General features: G+C 50.6%; 1 protein-coding gene across 2 annotated transcripts in view; it reads right to left on the bottom strand.

The window, feature by feature from the left end:
* BCAR3 (BCAR3 adaptor protein, NSP family member) overlaps positions 1-18,968 on the bottom strand; it is a 123,237-nt gene that overhangs the window by 65,969 nt on the left and 38,300 nt on the right. For both annotated transcript variants that reach the window (XM_075558538.1, XM_075558533.1), the window contains exon 3: positions 11,643-11,682. In XM_075558538.1, the coding sequence (XP_075414653.1) occupies positions 11,643-11,682 (40 nt within the window). The remainder of the gene's footprint in view (positions 1-11,642; positions 11,683-18,968) is intronic.

Genomic DNA, 18,968 nt, shown 5'->3' on the forward strand with positions numbered 1-18,968 from the left:
CTGGGGTTGGAGGCGCCAATCCTCCCAGAGGGGAAAAAATACCTGACAACTGACTCCCCCAAGCTCAGGTATTGAAAAAGTTACGAGCTCCTCAACACCTAGGGCTCTTCCCAACTGGTTTTCCTGTCAAGCTGCCTTTCCGGCCCCCCTTTTTTGTAAAAATCACAATTCCAGGACATCCCCCTCTCCCCAAAGAAATGTTTGTGCCACTGCAGGCGAAAATTCAGTCCAAATGCCAAATCCTCCATATCAAATGTTTACACACAACTAGTATCACAGGAGCCCTGACTGCCCAGGGGTTACAAGTTAGGCTGCTAACCACAAGGTCTGCAGTTCAAAACCACTAGCCACTCTGCAGGAGAAAGATGAGGCTTTCTATAAAGCGTTGTCGTCTCAGACACCCACAGGGTCAGTTCTACCTGAACTCATTCTAGGATGAATATGATCTTATCTAATATCTGATTGTTGGTAAATAATCACAAAGTCAATGAAAGGCATTTGCCTTTTTACAAAAGGTCAACACAGCCCCTTCATTCTGGCGTGGCAAGTCTATGACGGGGCAATGATGGCACTTCCTATTTGGAAACTGAAGTGCAGCCAAACGCGGCCTGTTGTGACGTGTGATGACCGCTAGAGGGCAGCGCGCCACAACAAACAAGTCCAGCACTAAACTCCGGCCTTCCTTTGGGCACTGCAGTTACTTGGACCCTCATTGCTGAGAGTAAGTTCTCCTTAGGCGAAGACGTGTCTGAGCCTCCAGAACTACTCCTAGGAAAGCATACGCCTCAGCTGAAATATGTGCGTTTGAAGGCAACGACAGTAAGCCTGGTGCGCTCTCCCCTCTCCCAGGCTGGCAAGGGAAGGAGAGGGAGAGGAACCCACAATGGCTGGTTTCCTGGAGGTTGACTGTCAGGTCTTTCTTTCAAGGCACATCTGTGTGGACTCAAATCTCCAACCTTCAGTAGCAGCCAAGTGTGCTGACAGCAGGTACCACGCAGGGTCTCCAGCCAGGTGTGATGGGCGTTTAAATGGGGCGGGGGGATTGTGTCAAGGAACCTGACATTCCCCAAAGCGGATGACACTCAGCTCACCGAGAATATTCCAGAATTATTTCAGTGGGACTAATATTTTCTAGTAATAGCAGCAGGAAACCGGAATGATCCATGCACTCAGAACCTGCATCCTAGTGGATAATTTTTTCTTTTCTTTTTAAAAACAAGCAAAAATTGAAACAAGTTCTATGAGGATCAATTCAGGGGATTGAGATAGTAGCTCGGGAGGTCCGAAGTCTCTGTGAAGCGGAGTAATCTGAGCAGAGATGAGCCAGCCAGTAGGTGACAGCGACTAACAGGAATATTTATTAAGGGCTAACTGGTGGATTACAATTCAATGTCAAGAGAACAAAAATCCTCACAATGGGACCAATAGGCAACACCACGAGAAGTAGAACAAAGACTGAAGCTGTCAAGGATTTCCTTTTCCTTGGACCCACAATCACGGCTCATAAAGTCAGCCATTAGGACATCAAATGACATCACAACGAACAGGCCTGCCCCACAAGCTCACTTTAAAGAGCAGGGATGCTGGGATGCTGCTTTGAGGACTAAGGTGAGCCTGACCCAAGCCAAGGCAGTGGCAATCGCCTAACAGCCATGTGGAAGTTGAACACTGAGAGGAAGAACGAATGATTGGAAGCACCATGAACCGCCAGAAGAACAAACAAATCTGTCTTGGAAGAGGTACAGCCAGAATGCTCCGTAGTGGCAAGGATGGCGACACTTTGTTTCACGTACTTTGGACATGTTGTCAGGAGAGACCCGTCCCTGGAACAGGACTTGAAGTGAAATGGCAGTGGAAAAGAGGAAGACCCGCTGGGAGACAGATGCACGTAGTGGCTGCAACGAGGGGTGCAAACAGACAGCAATGGGGAGGCCGGCGTCCGGCGGGTGGCATTTCTTCCTGTTGTACACAGAGTCTCTATGAGTCGGAACCCACTTGACCGCACCTAACACCACCACCACCACCACCACGAGTGGTGCTCTAAGTTAAGCACTGGGCTGCTGGTGGTGGTTCAAACCCACCAGCCACTCCGTGAGAGGAAGACGAGACTGTTTGCGACCACACAGGAAGCAGTTCTACTCTGTCCTGTAACAGCCGAGTCAGAATCTACTGACTGGCAGGGGAGAGTGGGTTTGTGCCAGGCATTGTGCTAGGAACTTTGCATCTATTAACTCCTTAAATTCCCACATTCTCCAAGTTGTACCACGAGATGTTGACATGCTGCCCTTCGTGCAGTGTTGAAGCAGCAAGCTCGAGGAACGCGCGCGAGGACTCACGCTGCGTCATTAGGGAGATAAAAGTGGTGTCAGCGATGCCTGCTCCCAGCCCGGGAGTGTCGGTATGAGAAGAAAGCAGTTTTGCTGAGAACCTCCTGTGGAGATTAAGTGGAATAATCTAATTCTAGAAGTCACTGAATCATCCCTCAACTCATGGTGCCCCCTCCCTCGTGTTACGGAGTAGCAACATGTGGGTTTCTTGGAGCCCTGGTGGTGTCGTGGTTGCGATCTACATGGTCAGTGGTTCAAAACCACCAGCAGCTCTGCGGGAGACAGACTGGGCTTGCCGGTAAACAGTTACAGTCTCAGGCACCCACAGCGGGTTGTCAGCATTGCCTCGATGGCAGTGAGCTAATCTTTAAAGGAGCAGTTCACTAAGTCTTATTTCCGCAGTGCTGCTGGGTGGGTTTGAACTGCCAGCCTTTCGGTTGGTAACTGATCTAAAACCAACTGCGCCAATCAGACTCTTTAGGTCTAGAAGAAGGACCCGCAAACCTTTTCTGGAAAGGACCAGAGAGTAAATGTTTCGTCACAAGGACTTCCCCTGGACTTTGTAGATAGCAGGAGCCCTGTGGCAGAGACTGGGCTGCTAACCACAAGGTCAGGTGTTTGAAACCACTAGCCCCTCTGAGGGAGGAAGATGGTTAACTCTACTCCTGCTAGGAGTCTTGGAAGCCCACGGGGGCAGGTCTACCCTGTGCTCCAGGGCTGCTATGAGTTGGCATCCACTGAATGGCAGTGAGTTTGGTGTTTTTGGTGGTAACCAGAAAGCAATCATGGATAGTATGCACATGAACGTGCGTGGCTGTCTGCCAATAAAACTCTATGTATGGTCACTGAGATTCAAATTCCCTATCATCTCCTGGTATCGTGTTTTTTATTTTCAGAGAAACCATTTAAAATGTTAACACGCATTTTGTAGCTTTGGGTCAGATCTTTTACAGGGCTGTACGATGCTGCATTACCGGTTCAAATGCTCACTGTCAATTAACGTAATGCCACTCTGGTAACAAGGTTTCTAATTGGAAATTGCCTTCCCTCCCCTGAAATATTTACTGACATCTGGCAAGATGCCAGGCCCTGGTGTGAACCCTGCCATTGTGCCCACTTCCTCTCCCTCACCTCCTACATTTGACACTCCTCCAGCCAGCAGCTGTCTCGACTTACCTCATAGAGTAGCTCTTCATTCTTGTCTCTGCAAGGCCCCAGCTGCTGCCCGGCGTTCCCATCCCACTGCCGCTATCTTTGGTCAGGCTCTTGGTGACTCCCCCACCTCCACACCCCGCCCTTGGTCTGACTCAACCGAACAATTCCCAACACATGGCATCTCCTTTACCATATCTGCTGAATGAGCTAATTGCGTTTTCTAAAACTCTACCAGGCCAGCACTTTGTCTTCTCAGAGGTGGCTCATCCCGAAGCCAACGCTTTCCTCTAGCGGAGAAATGGATAAGCTTCGGGCTGCTACATACAAGGTCACCAGTTCAAACTGCTCCCTAGGAGGAAGAGGAGGCTGTCTGCTCCTGTGAGAGCCGCAGCCTCAGCCTCGGAAGCCCTTTACAGGATTGCCGGCAGTGGGAGGAGCCCCTTAGCAGTGGGATTAGGGGTAAGTGTTGGTTTACTGTCCTACAGTCAGTCTTCTTGAGGTAGACTCTGAATACAGCAAGGATCATCTTTTATGGTACAAATGCCTGCCACTTCAGAAGCAAGGTCTAGTACATTCACATCATCCCCTAAAGTTTCCTCGTGCCCCTCTGTAACCAACCCCCACCTAACCCATGGGCAGCCGGGTCGGCCTTGCCTTTTCTAGAACGCCAGACCAATGTAACCCATCCACTTTTACTCGCCGGCCAACTCTCAGCCACCCCACAGAATGAGGGGGTAGGGATGGGACTGTGCCGATGGATGGGTCTCCGATACTGCGCTATCTTTCAGCGTGGTTCTCTTATTAGAATATAATTAGCATATCATACAAATCAGTAGTTCAATCCGTATCTAGAAGGTGGTGCAATCACCACCACCATCCAGCCCACTCTGGGGCATTTCCTTCCTTCCTGTACCCGCTGACTCAGACTCCCCCGACCCCCACTCCCCTTTCTGTGCCCCTAGGCCAGTGGTTCTCAACCTTCCTAAGGCCTCCATCCTTTCATACAGTGCATGTTGTGGTAATCCCCAACCATCAAATTATCTTTGTTGCTACTTCATCACTGTCATTTTGCTACTGTGATGAATTGGGCGACCCCTGTGAAAGGGTCATTCGACTTGCAAAGGGGTCGAGACCCACAGGTTGAGAACTGCTGCCCTAGGCAATCAACCAGTCCATCTACTTTCTCCTTAATTCCACCTATCCTGGTTTCCCTTTCCAGATGTCCTCAAACTACGGCCCGCGGGCCACATGGGGCCTGCTGAGGACATTTATCTGGCTCGCTTGGTGTTTTTGCCCCGTTTGTTTTTTACTTCAAAATAAGATATGTGCAGTGTGCATAGGAATTTGTTCATAATTTTTTTTAAAACTATAGTCCAGCCCTCTAACGGCTCTGAGGGGAGTGAACTGGCCCCATTTAAAAAGTTTGAGGACCCCTGCCCTATACAGAAACCACTATAAACACAAGGGCAAACCACAAGTAAGCACCCAGCAACAATGACTCTATAAAATAAAGACACCAATCTAAGAGAAAGCAGGAAGTACTAATATTTTAAAATAAATTCACATTGGGCCTGGTGGGAGATCACATTACAAGGTGTTACATTCCAGCCTGAGTACAGCTGCGCAAATCCACTTTACAGTGCTTTTTGTCTGTTAACTTTCCCAGCCTATGGATACTGTGTTGGATATTCACTGTGGACTCAAGTCACGTAGGGATTCTGCAAATGGATTTGGGTTTTCACTATCATCTGTAGCTTTCCACAAACCAGGTGTTTCAAATTTAGGCAGTGGTCCATTTCCCTCTTCTAGATTTGGATCTTATTATTTGCAATCCTTGGATCACACAGGCTGGTGTGCTTCCAGCTCTCCACTTAGGTGGATGCTTGTTTTGAGATGAGCCTTTAAGACGCCAGACACTATTTTTCCTGATAGCCGGGTACCATCTGATTCCTTTACCGCATGTTGCTTGGCACCCATGATTTCAGTCCTCTCCTCTCCTCATGAAGTCGAGTACCAGGCAGGGCCACATCTAGACAGTAACTCTTTATAGGAGTATAGAGCCTTCCCTTTCTCCCATGGAGCGGCTGGAGGTTTCGAACTGCTAACCTTGCGGTTAGCTGCCCTACGCGTGACCACTACACCACTTTGGCTCAGCATAGTGCATTTCTCACTGTGGAGTAGTGCTTCATCACATGGGTGTGCTACAGTATGTTTACCCATTTACCAGTCAAATGACATTTGGGTAGTTTCCAGTTTTTAATCAGTTATGAGTAAAGTCATTATAAACATTCGCGTACAGCTCGTTCGTTGAACTGATGGACACAAGCTTTCAGGAACTAAGTTTTTGTAACGAGCCACATTTTCACAGGCCTGAAGGATAGGATTCCACCGACTCAGGAACTGCCCTTCCCTGCGATTCGGCTGCCTTCCCACCCTCTGTCAGCCATGCTGCTTCTCACCACAGGGACATTAAACCTCCTAAGAATAACTGCAGAGTGCTTTTGGGGTGGGCTGTGTGAAGTGTTTCCTCTGAACATGAGCCTCAGAGGACTGGGGCGGGGGCGGGGGGCTGCTGCAGACTCACCACGGGCCGTGTTTGATCTCTGGTCCCTCGGGGGACACAGTTGGCTCTGTGGATATGCACACGTAGGCAGAAACCCGCACGGCCTGCCAAGCGGGCCATTTTTGGTTCATGTAACTCGTTAAAATCTCACAGAATGCACTGCGAGCATGGTTTTTGTCAGTCCCTTTCAAGGCTTTGTTGGCCGGCGAATTCAGAGCGACGGGCCTGCTTTCCCTGCTGAAGAAGACTCCCCCCAAAGGCAGCTATTTAACTGTGGCCGGGGGCGCAGGGGCCATCTTGAGCACAAAGGGGGAGCCAAAGTCATGCCACCCCTTCTCCCACGGAGGCCCCCCCCTATTCTTGGCGCTGAAATCTGTATAATTAGTCCTCTTTTAATCTGCTGGCTGACCTTACTTAACAGTTCGCTTTGAGCTGAGCCTTGGGCTGTGGGGTACACTGAGGTCTGTGTGCACCCCCACCCCCCCGGAAGAGCATTTTCAGACCAGGAAGGAACCTGGTGGTACAGAGAGGTCTCGCCGAGCTCCTAGCTAACAGGTTGGTGGTTCCCACCTGCCCGGGGGCTCTGTGGGAGCAAGGTCTGGCAGTCCGCTGTAAAGATTCCAGGTAATCTGCCATGCCTGTTGCTGCTAGTTGGGGTGAACTCAGTAGGACCCAAGAACCCTACAAAGGGCGGGTGCCTTATGCTCTCTGGGCTTGTGAGTTTTGTTCAGCATCTGGGGCAGGGGGGTGGGGCTGAGGGTTCTGGTCTGACTCCTCCGAAGCCCCCCCATCCTCCACCCCATGGTTCCAGCAGGAATCTGAAGGCACAGCAGGAAGGAGGAGGAGGATACCGGTTTGCTGGGATGCTGGTGAGGAACAAAGGGCTGCTTTTTGTCTGGACATTTCCTTACCAGGGCTGCCTGGAGGGCAGCCTTTGTCTGCGGGGTGGGAGTGGGGGGGAGGAGGCTCCCAACTGCTCTGAGCCTCACGGAGAAACTACAAACTGTCTCCTTGATTTCCTTTGTCTACTTCTCTCTAATCGCCACTGTATCTCTCCGGAGGCTGATTTAGTTAAACATGGAAAAATCTATAAGGGTATAGATAAATAGTAAGCATTTCCTCTCAGAAAAGCCATCGGTTCTCCACCGGTCAATTCCCTCCCTAGCCCCCCCAACTGGGCTCTCCCACTGGTTTGTGAGAGCGGAGCCTAGACAGCTCAGGGTCCAAGCCTCCAAAGGAGGCAGACATCAAGGGACGGTCGGTAAGAAACATGATATGAATTTATAAAACTGGCCTGGGGCTGAAATGAGTGGGGGCTGTTGGCAGGGAAGAGACGGCTTAAGGACGGCAGGGTGGGAAGGCGTCAGAAAGGGGCCCGCACAGCGCAGCGCATTCCCAGCAGACAGCGCAGGGCTGGCAATCTTTGGAGGTAACAGGTGGGTGCGTAGGATCTGCCAGACCCGAGTCTGAGGCATAATCTGGAATGGCATCCCGAAGAGCCCAATGAGCCCACGGCAATGTCCTGATGCAGAGCGAGAGTGGAAGGAATCCCGCCCCTGGAGGACTGGGGGGAAGCTGAGGGAGGAGCGATGTGAGCCCACATCCATGTCCTAGTTTCAGAGGGGCTGGGAGCCCGAGAGCAGAGGTGCGGAGCTCAGGAGAACCAGTCTGTGGACGAGGTTGAGCTCCCTCCCCTGGACCCTCGGGATTTGGAGTCTCCTGGTAGAATGCTTTCTGGAAGGAGGAACTCATTGCCGCCACTGTTTGCCTATGATCCCAGCTCTTGGTGACCATGGTGGGACAGAGCTGCCGGTCCGTCGGTGGCTGAAGCTGTACTTTTCATGGGAGCTGAGCTTTGCCTCTTTCTGAAGGGAGCCGCTGGCTGGGCTCAAATGCCCCACCTTCCAGTTAGCCGCTAAGTGAGTTAGCAGAGGAGAGCTTAGCCATCGCACAATTATCTTGTCAACATTTCCACGCAGTTACCTGCTACAGGTCTAATAATGTAGGCGTGGAATGATTGCATTTTAATGGGGGAAATAATAAGGTACAGCCCAAAGGGGGCCAGAAGCCCAGGACGTAAAGTCTATTTCACAATGATGTCTAGGGCTATTGCCTTTAAAAGCTATTTTCCCCAGTTGAAGAAAGAAAGAATGCAATGCTGGTTTTATCTAGGGTAAGGTATGCTAGGTACGCAAAGGAAAATCCAGTCGCACACCACTAACCCGTGTCACGAGGGACATCACACGGCAGGAGGAAGGTGGAAACAAGCAGGAAATTTCTAACCCCAAACCTGGGGGAAGTGGTTTCTTTCAAATAAAGTGAGTCAATTACATGCGATGATATCTAAAAAGCAACTTATGAATATAGAGAACTGTTGAAAACCAGACCTCCAAGAAAGCTGTGGGGGGAGGGGACGGCGGGGAGCAACACTGCGGGTGCGGGACCCTCTCTGATGGTCAGAATGAAATGGGAGAGGTGAGGAATGAGATTCCCAGAACCGAGGGCACGACCTGTCGGATCACATCCAAACATCACGTCCAGCCCTTAGGTCCTCTGTGCGGTGGGGAGGCCCCTCAGGAGGCAAGAGAAAAGCAGCAGCACGGAGCCCTGGGGCTTCCCAGCCATCCCCGTCTCCTTTATCCCTGCACAGAAGAGCTATTTGTAGCTAGGCAACCACAAACCAGTCCCCTTTCACGCCATATTAATCCGCTGCAATGCAAACTGTGCAGAGTGTTCGCAGGGCGCAGAATACAAACTGGGCCGAATGGAATGTTGTATTCATTCTTCGTTCTGCGCCCTCCTTCCACAGCTCCCTTCTAGTTAGGGGGCAGCATCAGGACCTGGGTGCCCCAGACTGGAGGATGCGGGAGGGGGTTCTGGGAACCTGGCTCCCCTCACCGCTCTTCTCTGTCTAGGCCCTGGGAAAGCCAGGTCAAGATTGCCCAAGTCTCCACTGCAGAGAAGAGCGGTATTGAAAGGGAGGCCGGGGGCTGGTCCTGGGCTGCTGCCTGTCTGTCGGCCACACAGGGTGCCTCCCATACCCATACTGAGTCTCAGCGGCCAGACAGCCCCCCCATCCTGGGTCCCCCAGAATCTGGCCCCTTGGCTCTTCTTTTTGAGGCCCATCCACCTGACTGGATCAGAAAGAGCCCCCCTGACCGGGCATTCTCCATATAGAATCTCGGCTTTTCCCACATCGAGGTACACTCAGGAATATCAGGGAAGCAGCAGGTCACAGCCAGAGGACCAAACGGTGGCCCCCTTCCTCCCACAGCTCTCTCCCCCTTGATAAGCTTCCCCACCCCCAGCATCTGCACTGCCCAGCCTGGCTTGAGAAGGCAGCTAAGGCTCAGAGTGGACCCATGTTGGCCCGGAAGATGGTCATGTGGGTCTCGGGGGTCTTCGGGTCAAAGTCCTCCAAGCTTTCAAAGCTTGAGTGTCCACACCCAAACCCAACCCATTGCTGCCCGGGGATTCCCACTCATGGAAACTCACTGCCGTCCCGGCAGCGCTGACGGCTAGCAACCCTACAGGGCAGGGTGGACAGCCCAGGTGAGTCCCCGAGAGGGCACCTCTTCACGGGAGCACAGAGTCCTGCCTTTCTCCCAAGGAAACCCCGTAGGGCAGAGTCAAACTGCCACGTAGTGTTTCCATGGCTGTTATATTCATGGAAGCTGACCGCCACGTCCTTCTCTTGTGGCGCAGCTGGTGGGCTGGAACTGCTGCTCTTTTGGCTTGTGCCCAAACCCTCAGCTAGTGTGCCACCAAAGCTCCTCAGTGCACACAGAAACCAAAAAAACAAAACAAGATCCACAGTCTCACGCCAACCCCCATGCCCTTCCTCCAAGCTCTGGGCCAAGCTCGGCATTAGTCAGTTATCATGCTTATGTCATCAGTAGTCTCCAGTCATGCACAGGGATGGCTATGGATTGTACTGATTATGACCAGGTATCGGGGTGACCAGTCACCTCCCTGTACCTGGGCCCTCCCTGCCTCCCCCCAGCAGTGAGGTTTGCTCTGGGCTGCTCACAGGCTCCCCCCAGCAGTGGGGTTTGCTCTGGGCTGCTCACAGGCTCCCCCCAGCAGTGGGGTTTGCTCTGGGCTGCTCACAGGCTCCCCCCAGCAGTGGGGTTTGCTCTGGGCTGCTCACAGGCTCCCCCAGCAGTGGGGTTTGCTCTGGGCTGCTCACAGGGTTCTCCATGTCAAGGGGGTGCTTGGTTTACAGAGTTCCTTTTCCCTCCGCATCCTGCCTGGATCTAGGAAGCACTTTATCAACAGCGTGTCCGTGTTCCTCTGATATGCAGGGGGAAGAGGTGCCCAAGCCCCGGCACAGGGGACAGTGAATGGCTTAAATAATTCGAAACTGGGAGAGACAGTCCTTGGGATAAGGGGGTCATAGCTGGGGCCCTAGGAGACAGCACCACCTGACATCCTATCTCATGCCACAGTTTCTTTAAAAACATTTTTATTAAATACTTTTATTGGGGTCTCTTATATCTCTTATCACAATCTATACATTCACCCATTGTGCCAATCACATTTGTACATATGTTGCCATCAACATTTTCAAAGCATTTTCTTTCTACTTGAGCCCTTAATATCAGCTCCTCTTTTCCCCCTCCCTTCCCTGCCCTTCCTCCTTCCCTCATGAACCCTTGATAAGTTATGGATTATTATTTTCATAGCTTATATCGTCCTCTGTCACCCTTCATCCACTTTTCTGTTGTTCGTCCCACCACTGTTTCTTCCCCACATCCGTAAGCAGGTAGGCAAACAATTCAAGAAGCCAAGTGTGGCAGGGTGTTAAAGTCTTTCCTCTGTAGGCACTGGCCAGGTTTAACCACAGTTCTTAATACAGTAAAATCATACACACACACCCTCAAAAAAGGGGGCAGGAAAAAAACAGGGGGGCAGAATTAAAGCTGTGAAGAGCACTGTTTCTTTCTGCTCTGAAGGGAAACCTTGCCCAGAAGCACTGACTGTCAACCCTTCTGGACGGGAGGCACCCCTACTGCCCATCGTCCCCGGGCAGCTTCTGAGTCAGGGGGTGGACGCTGGAGCGGCGCAAAAACAGCTCATAAAAGCTCAGGGAGCCTGTGATCCCCATCTCTCACTCCAAACTCCCAACTGAAAGCTGGAAGTCACTCTTATTTTCAAATGTCCGTTTGTTATTAAGCTCACTTGGCGGCAAAACAAACCCGGCCTCATTTGGTGCCTTGAGCTGAAATAAACTTATTAATAGTCTGTTTATCCCACCTGTAGTGACTATTCTTGTATCTCACTACAGGAGCCACGAGTCTGGTGACGGGGGATGATCCCAGGCCTCTTTGGGGGGGCAACATAGTACCTTTCTTTGGGAAAAAAATTCTGATTCTTAAGACACATTTGGCCCCTAGGGGTCCAGCTCAGGGGGAAAGACTGCAGACATGCCCTGGGATGATGTAAGATCTGACAAGGGTTACTCCAGGTCAAGAGAGTCAGGTTACGGCTCCATTCTGTCAGACAATCTAACCAGCTCTCACACAAGCCAGACAGCAGCAACACCGTGTTAGAAACAGGAAATGTACACGGGCCCACGACTGCTCGCCCAATCCTACCTTTACGTACTCCAGAGTGGGGTCCAGAAGGTGCTGATCCCTGAAACGAGAAGCAAGGAGGCCAAGTGAGAGCATGCCACGACAGGGTGTGAGGTCACGGCCAACATTTCCTCACCCTCACCCTGTTACACACTGGGCCGTGAGCTGCAAGGTCCACAGTTCAAAACCACCAGCCACTCTGTGGGAGCAAGACTGGGATTTCTATTCCCGTGAAGCGTGACAGTTTCAGAAACTTACAGAGGCCAGTTCTGCCCTGTCCTACAGGGAGGCTCTGAACCAGCACCTCCCTGCATCGTGTGGGTCCATTCCCACACCACCCCCACGGGGGAGCCGGTCCCACCCACCCTGAGAGAAGAAACAGGCGGAGCGGCTGCCAGAGGCACCCACGATGGCGCTTTGCACCCATCTCAGCTACACCTGCCTCTGCTTCTTGCTGGTTCTCTGACCCATCCACTCCTGGTGTAAGTCTGGGCCATTCATCCTAATCCTTGATGTCCCCATGGAGTGTTTTTCAATTTTGCTTTTTCCAAAACCTTTTTATTGGTAGTTAATCTAGGTACCATATCATTCCATAGTTCGATCACATAAAGCAGTACTGTACAATTGCTACCATGATCCAGTTTCCCAGCATTCCCTTTCTTCTGGACTGCTTGAGGTCAGCTCCCCTTTACCATCACACCTTCCCCTGTGGAGATTTTTATTTTTATTCTTGTTCCCATCTTATACACCAGGGGCTTCAAAAAGTTCGTGGGAAATATGGAATTCAAAGATAATGAAAATTTCCCAGGAACGTTTTAAAGCCCCTTATATGCTATTTGGGGCCTTGGTTGCATAGTGGTAATAAGTTGGGCAGCGATCCCCAAGGTCAGCAGTTCAAAACCACTAGCAGCTCCTTGGGAGAAAAAAGGAGGCTTTCTGCTCCCATATAGAGTTACAGTCTCAGAAACTCAGAGGCAGTTCTCCCTGTCCTATAGGGTTGCTATGAGTCAGTCTTGACTCAGTGGCAGTGAGTTTGTTTTTTATATGCTGCTGGGGTTGGGAGAGGAAACCCTGGGTGGTAGAAACAATTAAGCTCAACTACTAGCCCAAAGCTGGCAGTCTGAGCCCAAGAGATGCCTCAGGAAATGGGCTCGGAAAGCTGCCTTGAAAACAAGGCAGCAGTTCTCCCCTGCACACTTGCGATCAGAACTGACCGGGTGGCAGCTAGCAAGGGCACCCGCCCTTAGGTCTACCCCAAGATGGTAGAAGGACTTCGACGGAGACCCTGGCTTATTGCAGAAGGTGGAGCGAGGAGCTGCCTAAGGTAAGGGCAAAAAGGAAGGTGGGACTTGAGAGCTCACGTGTTCCTCACTTGGAGGGTTACAGTGAGCCTCAGCTCCTTAGGCCGACAGCACTTCGGAAAAGACAGTCGACATCAGAGATCTAAATCGCAGGGGGGTAAATCCCCAACATATCCCCATAGAAAGGAACCATCACCTTACAAGGGCAGAATGGCTCTGAGCCTGAAGGGGAGAATCTACAGAAATATCCACCAGAAGGGAGGGGTGCCCCCCAGCAAGTGCACCAAGCCTCCAACCCGAAGGCCTGGCAGCTCGCTGGAGCGCAGAGTGGGGAGGGGGGTGGGTGGGGGTGGGGGCAGGTGTGGTGGTGAGGGATCTGGATCCTTTTACTTGGCTCATTTGTGAGCAAATGTGGACCAAATACTTGGTCATGATTGAGTGACTAAAGCAGTAGAGACTTGAGGTCCCTTATCTACAAAAACGCTCTCCAAACGCATGCCACGGAGTCCATTCAGACTCAGAGCAACTCTGTAACAACCTTCCCCAACCAAACTCACTGCCATGGAATCAATGCTGACTCACGGCGGCCTGGTGGGGCAGGGTGGAACTCCCACCGTGCGTTTCTGAGTCCAACTGTTTATGAGAGTCCAAGTCCTGTCTTTCCCCCGCCGAGCTGCTGGTGGTTTCTGACTGACTTTGAGGATCTCGCCCCAATGCATAACCTCTATGCCCCCAGGGCCCGAGCAGCCCCAAACAACCACATGGGGATTACACCATGCAATGAGGTTCTTATGCATCGATTTATTGAAATACTTGTCACCCTTCTCTCTCGTGTGGAAATCTGACCCAGAATCCAATGATCTATTTCCATGTGAACAGAAACGTGGGTCACTGAAACATTACTGAGCATGGGAAGGATGCTGCAGAATCACACAAAAGCCTCCCAAGGCCATTGCTTTGAAGTGTCTGCAATTAGAGTCAAGGATTTAAGATGACACCATATGAAGTGTTCATGCTCATTAGAAACAAGAGAGAAACCAATGAAAACAAAAATGAGATACCACCTCACACTGACACTTTTAGCAAAATTCAATGAAACACAAATTAATACATGCAAGAAAGGATACGGAGGATCGGAATGCTCTTACACTGCTGGTGGGACAGCAGAATTGTGCAACCACTGTGACATCAGTGTGGCACCTCCTCAAATGCAAATGCCCGCCCCTTATGGCCCAGCCCTCTCTCTGCTGCAGTGGTTCTCACCCTTCCTGATGCCGCGACCCTTTAATCGTTGCTCATGTGCTGGTGACCCCAACCATAAAATTACTTTCGGTGCTACTTCATCGCCGTCATTTGTTACTGTTGTGAATCGGGCGACCCCTGTGAAAGGGTCATTTGACCCCAAAGGGGTCGCGACCCACAGGTTGAGAACCTTTGCTCTACTGGGTATACACCCTCAAGCAATCAAGAGTGCAACAGGAGCAGACACCCTTACGTTTGCTGCAGCAATTTCCATAATAGCAAAAACGTGCAAACATGCCAAAATCCCTAATCTAGAGGAATGGATAAATAAACCCGGTACATCCACACAATGGAATTTTATACATCAATAAACGACAATGATAATTCTCTTCAACCCATAAAGACATGGACAAACTATGCTTAGCAAACTCAGTCAATCTCACAAAGATAAATATTCATTAACACCATTATTGTAAGGAAAAAGAAATGTGAATTACACACCAAAAGACATGACTCTGATTACCAGGTGGGAACAAGTGAGGGAGAGCCGAGAGAGGATATTGAGGAAGGAAGGAGGAGGATGGGGTGGGGGGGAGGCAGGTGGAAGTGGGAAGATGAAAGAGAACCACCCAATGGATGGTTCCACAGGATATTGTTGTTGATTTCATTCTTGAGATGGGCTGTATAAATGTATATCGTGTGTTTCTTTAAACAACACAATGGCTCCAGATTCCTTATCCCTCAAACCTGAGCGGCTTTAAAGAGAGAGAGTAAAACTGAAATGGGCTTGGAGACTTTAGTGACAAATCCATTTTGAGCAAACGAAGATTATGCTGGGCTGCTAACCTCACGGTCACCAGTTCAAAACCACCAGAGGCGCTGCGGGAGAAAGATGAGGCTTTCTACTACGTGAAGAGTTAGTCTTGGAAATCCACAAACTGAGTCTCCGCTGCCCTGTACCAGGTGTCCCTGAGTGAGTTTTGAGTTGAGCTCTGTCCGGTGAGAGCCATGGGGGGCAGGGGAGAGAGGCTCTAGCACAGTCCATGTTAGGAATGGGTCTCTCTCCAACAGCTACTGTTGGCAAGTGGAGGTGGCACATTAAAGAAAGGGTTGAAGCGATTTTAAATAAAGCCCCACCTAAGTAAAGAATACAAAGCAGGCCCTCAATAACTTGGGGTCTTCAATGGAAGAGACGAGAATAATATGGAAAAGAAGGAAATAAATGTGTTTTCACTAATCAACGTGAGATGATCCCATCTCTAATTGAGATTATCCTCTACTTTCTGATTTTAACTGCCATCAGTAGTTGCTTGCTTAGATTGATCTCTCATCCGTGACAACTTCCTAATCCATAATTGACTCCTCCAGGGTTGTGCAAGTGGAGTTGAGGGCGGCTCGTGGAAGCCCCCCATCACCTGAGGAAGCACCTCTCTTCTCCTCCCCGAGGTCAGCCATCCTTGCAGCCGACACTGCATCTCCTGAGTGGTCTCAGACCAACCTCATCTCTGGGAAGACATTCCAGCCTTGGGCAGCCGCAGGCCTGCTTCCCAGGGCACGAGGCCCTGGGTGGTTAATCTGACCTTTCTCTGATTGGACCCCAACTTTCCCAACAACTCTACTTCCTCTGGCAGGGAGAACTTCTGAATCATGTGTCCCCAGCCCCTGCCCTATGGAACCAGAGGGAGAGAAGGGAAGGCACATGTCAACCGCCACAGGCAAAGTACCCAAACAGAGCCTCCTGGCTTCCGTCTCTTCTGCCAGGGAACTGTGGCAGCGGATCAAGCAGGCACAGAGATTTTATCCAAGGGTGGCTCTGGACATCTTAGGAGAACACCCTAGGTTCCAGGGGGCCTGGGTCTCTGGTGGAGAGAGCGCAGGCCACCCAGCTCCGAGGTGACCCCCAGCCTGGCCTCTCGTTTGTAAGGAAGCGCACTGCGAACACAAGCCGGCAGTTTCAGGTCCCTCCGGACACCGAGCGCCCTGCCCTGCCTGGCCAATGCGAGCTAGCCTTCCCATCTGTCTCCCACGAGTATGAGTGATTTGGTACACTTCTAAAGAAAGAGTCACACAATGTTTCCATTCTCAGAAAGTGAAGAACAGTCTGTAAAGAAGAGCAAATCATACAAACAACAAACAAACTCCCTGCCATCGAGTCAATGCCAACTCTCAGCAACCCGATAGGACAGGACAGAACTGTCCCTGTGGGTCTCCGACACGGTGACTCTTTACGGGGACAGAAGGCCTCATCTTTCTCCTGTGGAGCAGCTGGTGGTCTCGAACTGCTGTCCTTGTGGTGAGCAGCCCAATGCAAAACAGGCACAATACATTGCAAAATAATTTGCTAACATAATGACACCCTCTCTCTCTTCCTCTCCCTGCTCTCCAGTCCAGGATGACTCAGAGCAACCCTACCGGACAGGGTGGAACTGCCCCTGTGGGTCTCTGAGACTGGGACTCTTTAGGGGAGTACGCAGCCTCCTCTCTCTCCCCAAATAATGACTTAGTAGTTAAAAGCCGCACGTCCCGGCATTTCCTTTTGTGCTAAGATGACTGGACTAGTAGGTCTCAGGAAAGCTGTAAATCATAGATCGCCCCTAGATTTCAGCACGGAAGTTGAGAGTCCTACCTGTCTGATGTAGCAAGTGATGTAGAAAACCCAAACTACTTAATGAAATAGAGTAGTTTTCAACTGAGCAACTTGCATGATACCCCCAACCCCCTCTCCCTGCAATCACAGATCACCTAGAAAGGAACTTAGAAGGCTCCAGCCTAGCCTTCCCTCAGTTCATGCCATTCTGATGACTTCAGTGGGACCAAATTCGCAGGTGGATACAATCCAGAAGGGCTAGCCCCCGTGACAAGCCCTCCTGCAGGGGGGCTCTGAGCACAGGCTGTGAGCACAGTCGGTCTCAGAAACCCTTAAGAGCAGTTCTACCCTGTCCTGTCGGGCCACTCTGAGTCAGAATTGAGTTGATGGCAGTAAGTGACAGTGACCCCACTTACTATGGTGTACACCTGGATGGAAGGAACACTGAGCACACCTCTCGGTGTCACAGTTTTGTCGTCTGTGAAGCAGGGCTAATAACCTGTAGGTCATTGCCCCTGGCACGCAGCAATTGCTGAGCTGTGTGTGCACTGAGAGCCGGGCGAGCCTTTGGTAATAACCTTAGGTGATGGACATCATCTACTCTGGTAAAATAGAACAGGAATAAAATTTCTAATGAAAGAGTTAAACACCCAGAAGAGCTGTGAGAAACACTTGTGAACTCTAATTAACCAAGTGCAGCTGTGAAAGAGCAAGAGGTGACTATACAACTCTGAGAGGGATTTCAGGTTCTCTTAGTGTTGGAGTGCGCTACACGTTCATTCAGCAGTTACCCACAAGGTCAGCAGTTCGAACCCACCATCTGCTTCACCAAATAAAGATGAGGCTGTCTGCTCCTATAGCGATTTAAAGTCTTAAAAACCCAAAGGGGCAGTTCTGCTCTGTTCTATAGGGTCACTGTGAGTCACAATCGACTCCATAGCAGTGAGTTTGGTCTTGGAATTTTTGGGTGGTCCAAAAGGTTGAGCACTGCCAAGTTGGCAGTTTGGACCCAGGAGCACTGTGCTCAGGAATACAGGGCTGGCAATCTACTTCTGAAAGGTGAGAGCCTGGAAAACCCTACGGAGCAGTTCTATGTGTACAGACAGGGCTCCATGAGTTACCGAGTCAGTGGCAACTAATGCCAACAGGGGATCTGAGGCTGCGTGCGGATAGATTAAAACCCAGAACAAAAGGAAGGGAGAGCCAGTTGTTGGAGCACAATAAACAAAGCACTGGCACTTCAACCCCGCCCAGAAAATCAGCAGCTGGGCTCAAAACCACGGCCCGAGAGGAGGACGACTAAAAGGAAGAGCATCTAGCCTTGAGGGGAACAACCCATGAAGAAATGGGCACGGAGGGGCCATTATCTAAGAGTTGATGGCTGCTGTGTGCAAGAAATAGATCCAAGTGCACATATTTACAGGCTGAGTATGAAGGTCGCAGATGGACATTGGACCTCCACTCAAGCACTCCCTCAATGCAAGAACACTTTTTTCTATTATACTGGCATTCCGTGATGCTCACCTTCGACACAATCACTGAAGACAATGGGTGCATAAGCAAATGTAGTGAAGAAAGCTGATGGTGCCCAGCTATCAAACGATACAGCATCTGGGGGCTTAAAGGCTTGAAGACAAACAAGCGGCCATCTAGCTCAGAAGCAATAAAGTCCACATGGAGGAAGCACACCAGCCTGTGTGATCACGAGGTGTGGATGGGATCAGGTATCAGGCATAAAAAAAAAATCCATCATTGTGAATGAGGGGGAGTGCGGAGTAGAGACTCAAAGCCCATCTGCAGGCAACTGGACATCCCCTTACAGAAGGGTCGTGGGGAGTTGATGAGCCAGTCAGGGTGCAGTCTAGCAATGATGAAACATACAACTTTCCTCTAGTTCTTTAATGTCTCCCCCTCCCACTATCATGAACCCAATTCTATTTTACAAATTCAGCTAGACCAGAGTGTGTATACCAGTACAGATAAGAGCAGAAAGCACAGGAATCCAGGAAGATAAATCCCTCAGGACCAATAATGAGAGTAGCGATACCAGGAGGGAAGGGGGAGGTGGGAGAATAAGGCGGAACCGATCACAATGATCTACATATAACCCCCTCTCGGGGATGGACAACAGAACAGTGGGTGATGGGTCACATCGGACAGTGTAAGACATTAAAAAATAACAATAATTTTAAAATTATCAAAGGTTGATGAGGGAGG

The sequence above is a fragment of the Tenrec ecaudatus genome, chromosome 1, assembly GCF_050624435.1.
Source record: "Tenrec ecaudatus isolate mTenEca1 chromosome 1, mTenEca1.hap1, whole genome shotgun sequence".
Classification (NCBI taxonomy): Eukaryota; Metazoa; Chordata; class Mammalia; order Afrosoricida; family Tenrecidae; genus Tenrec; species Tenrec ecaudatus.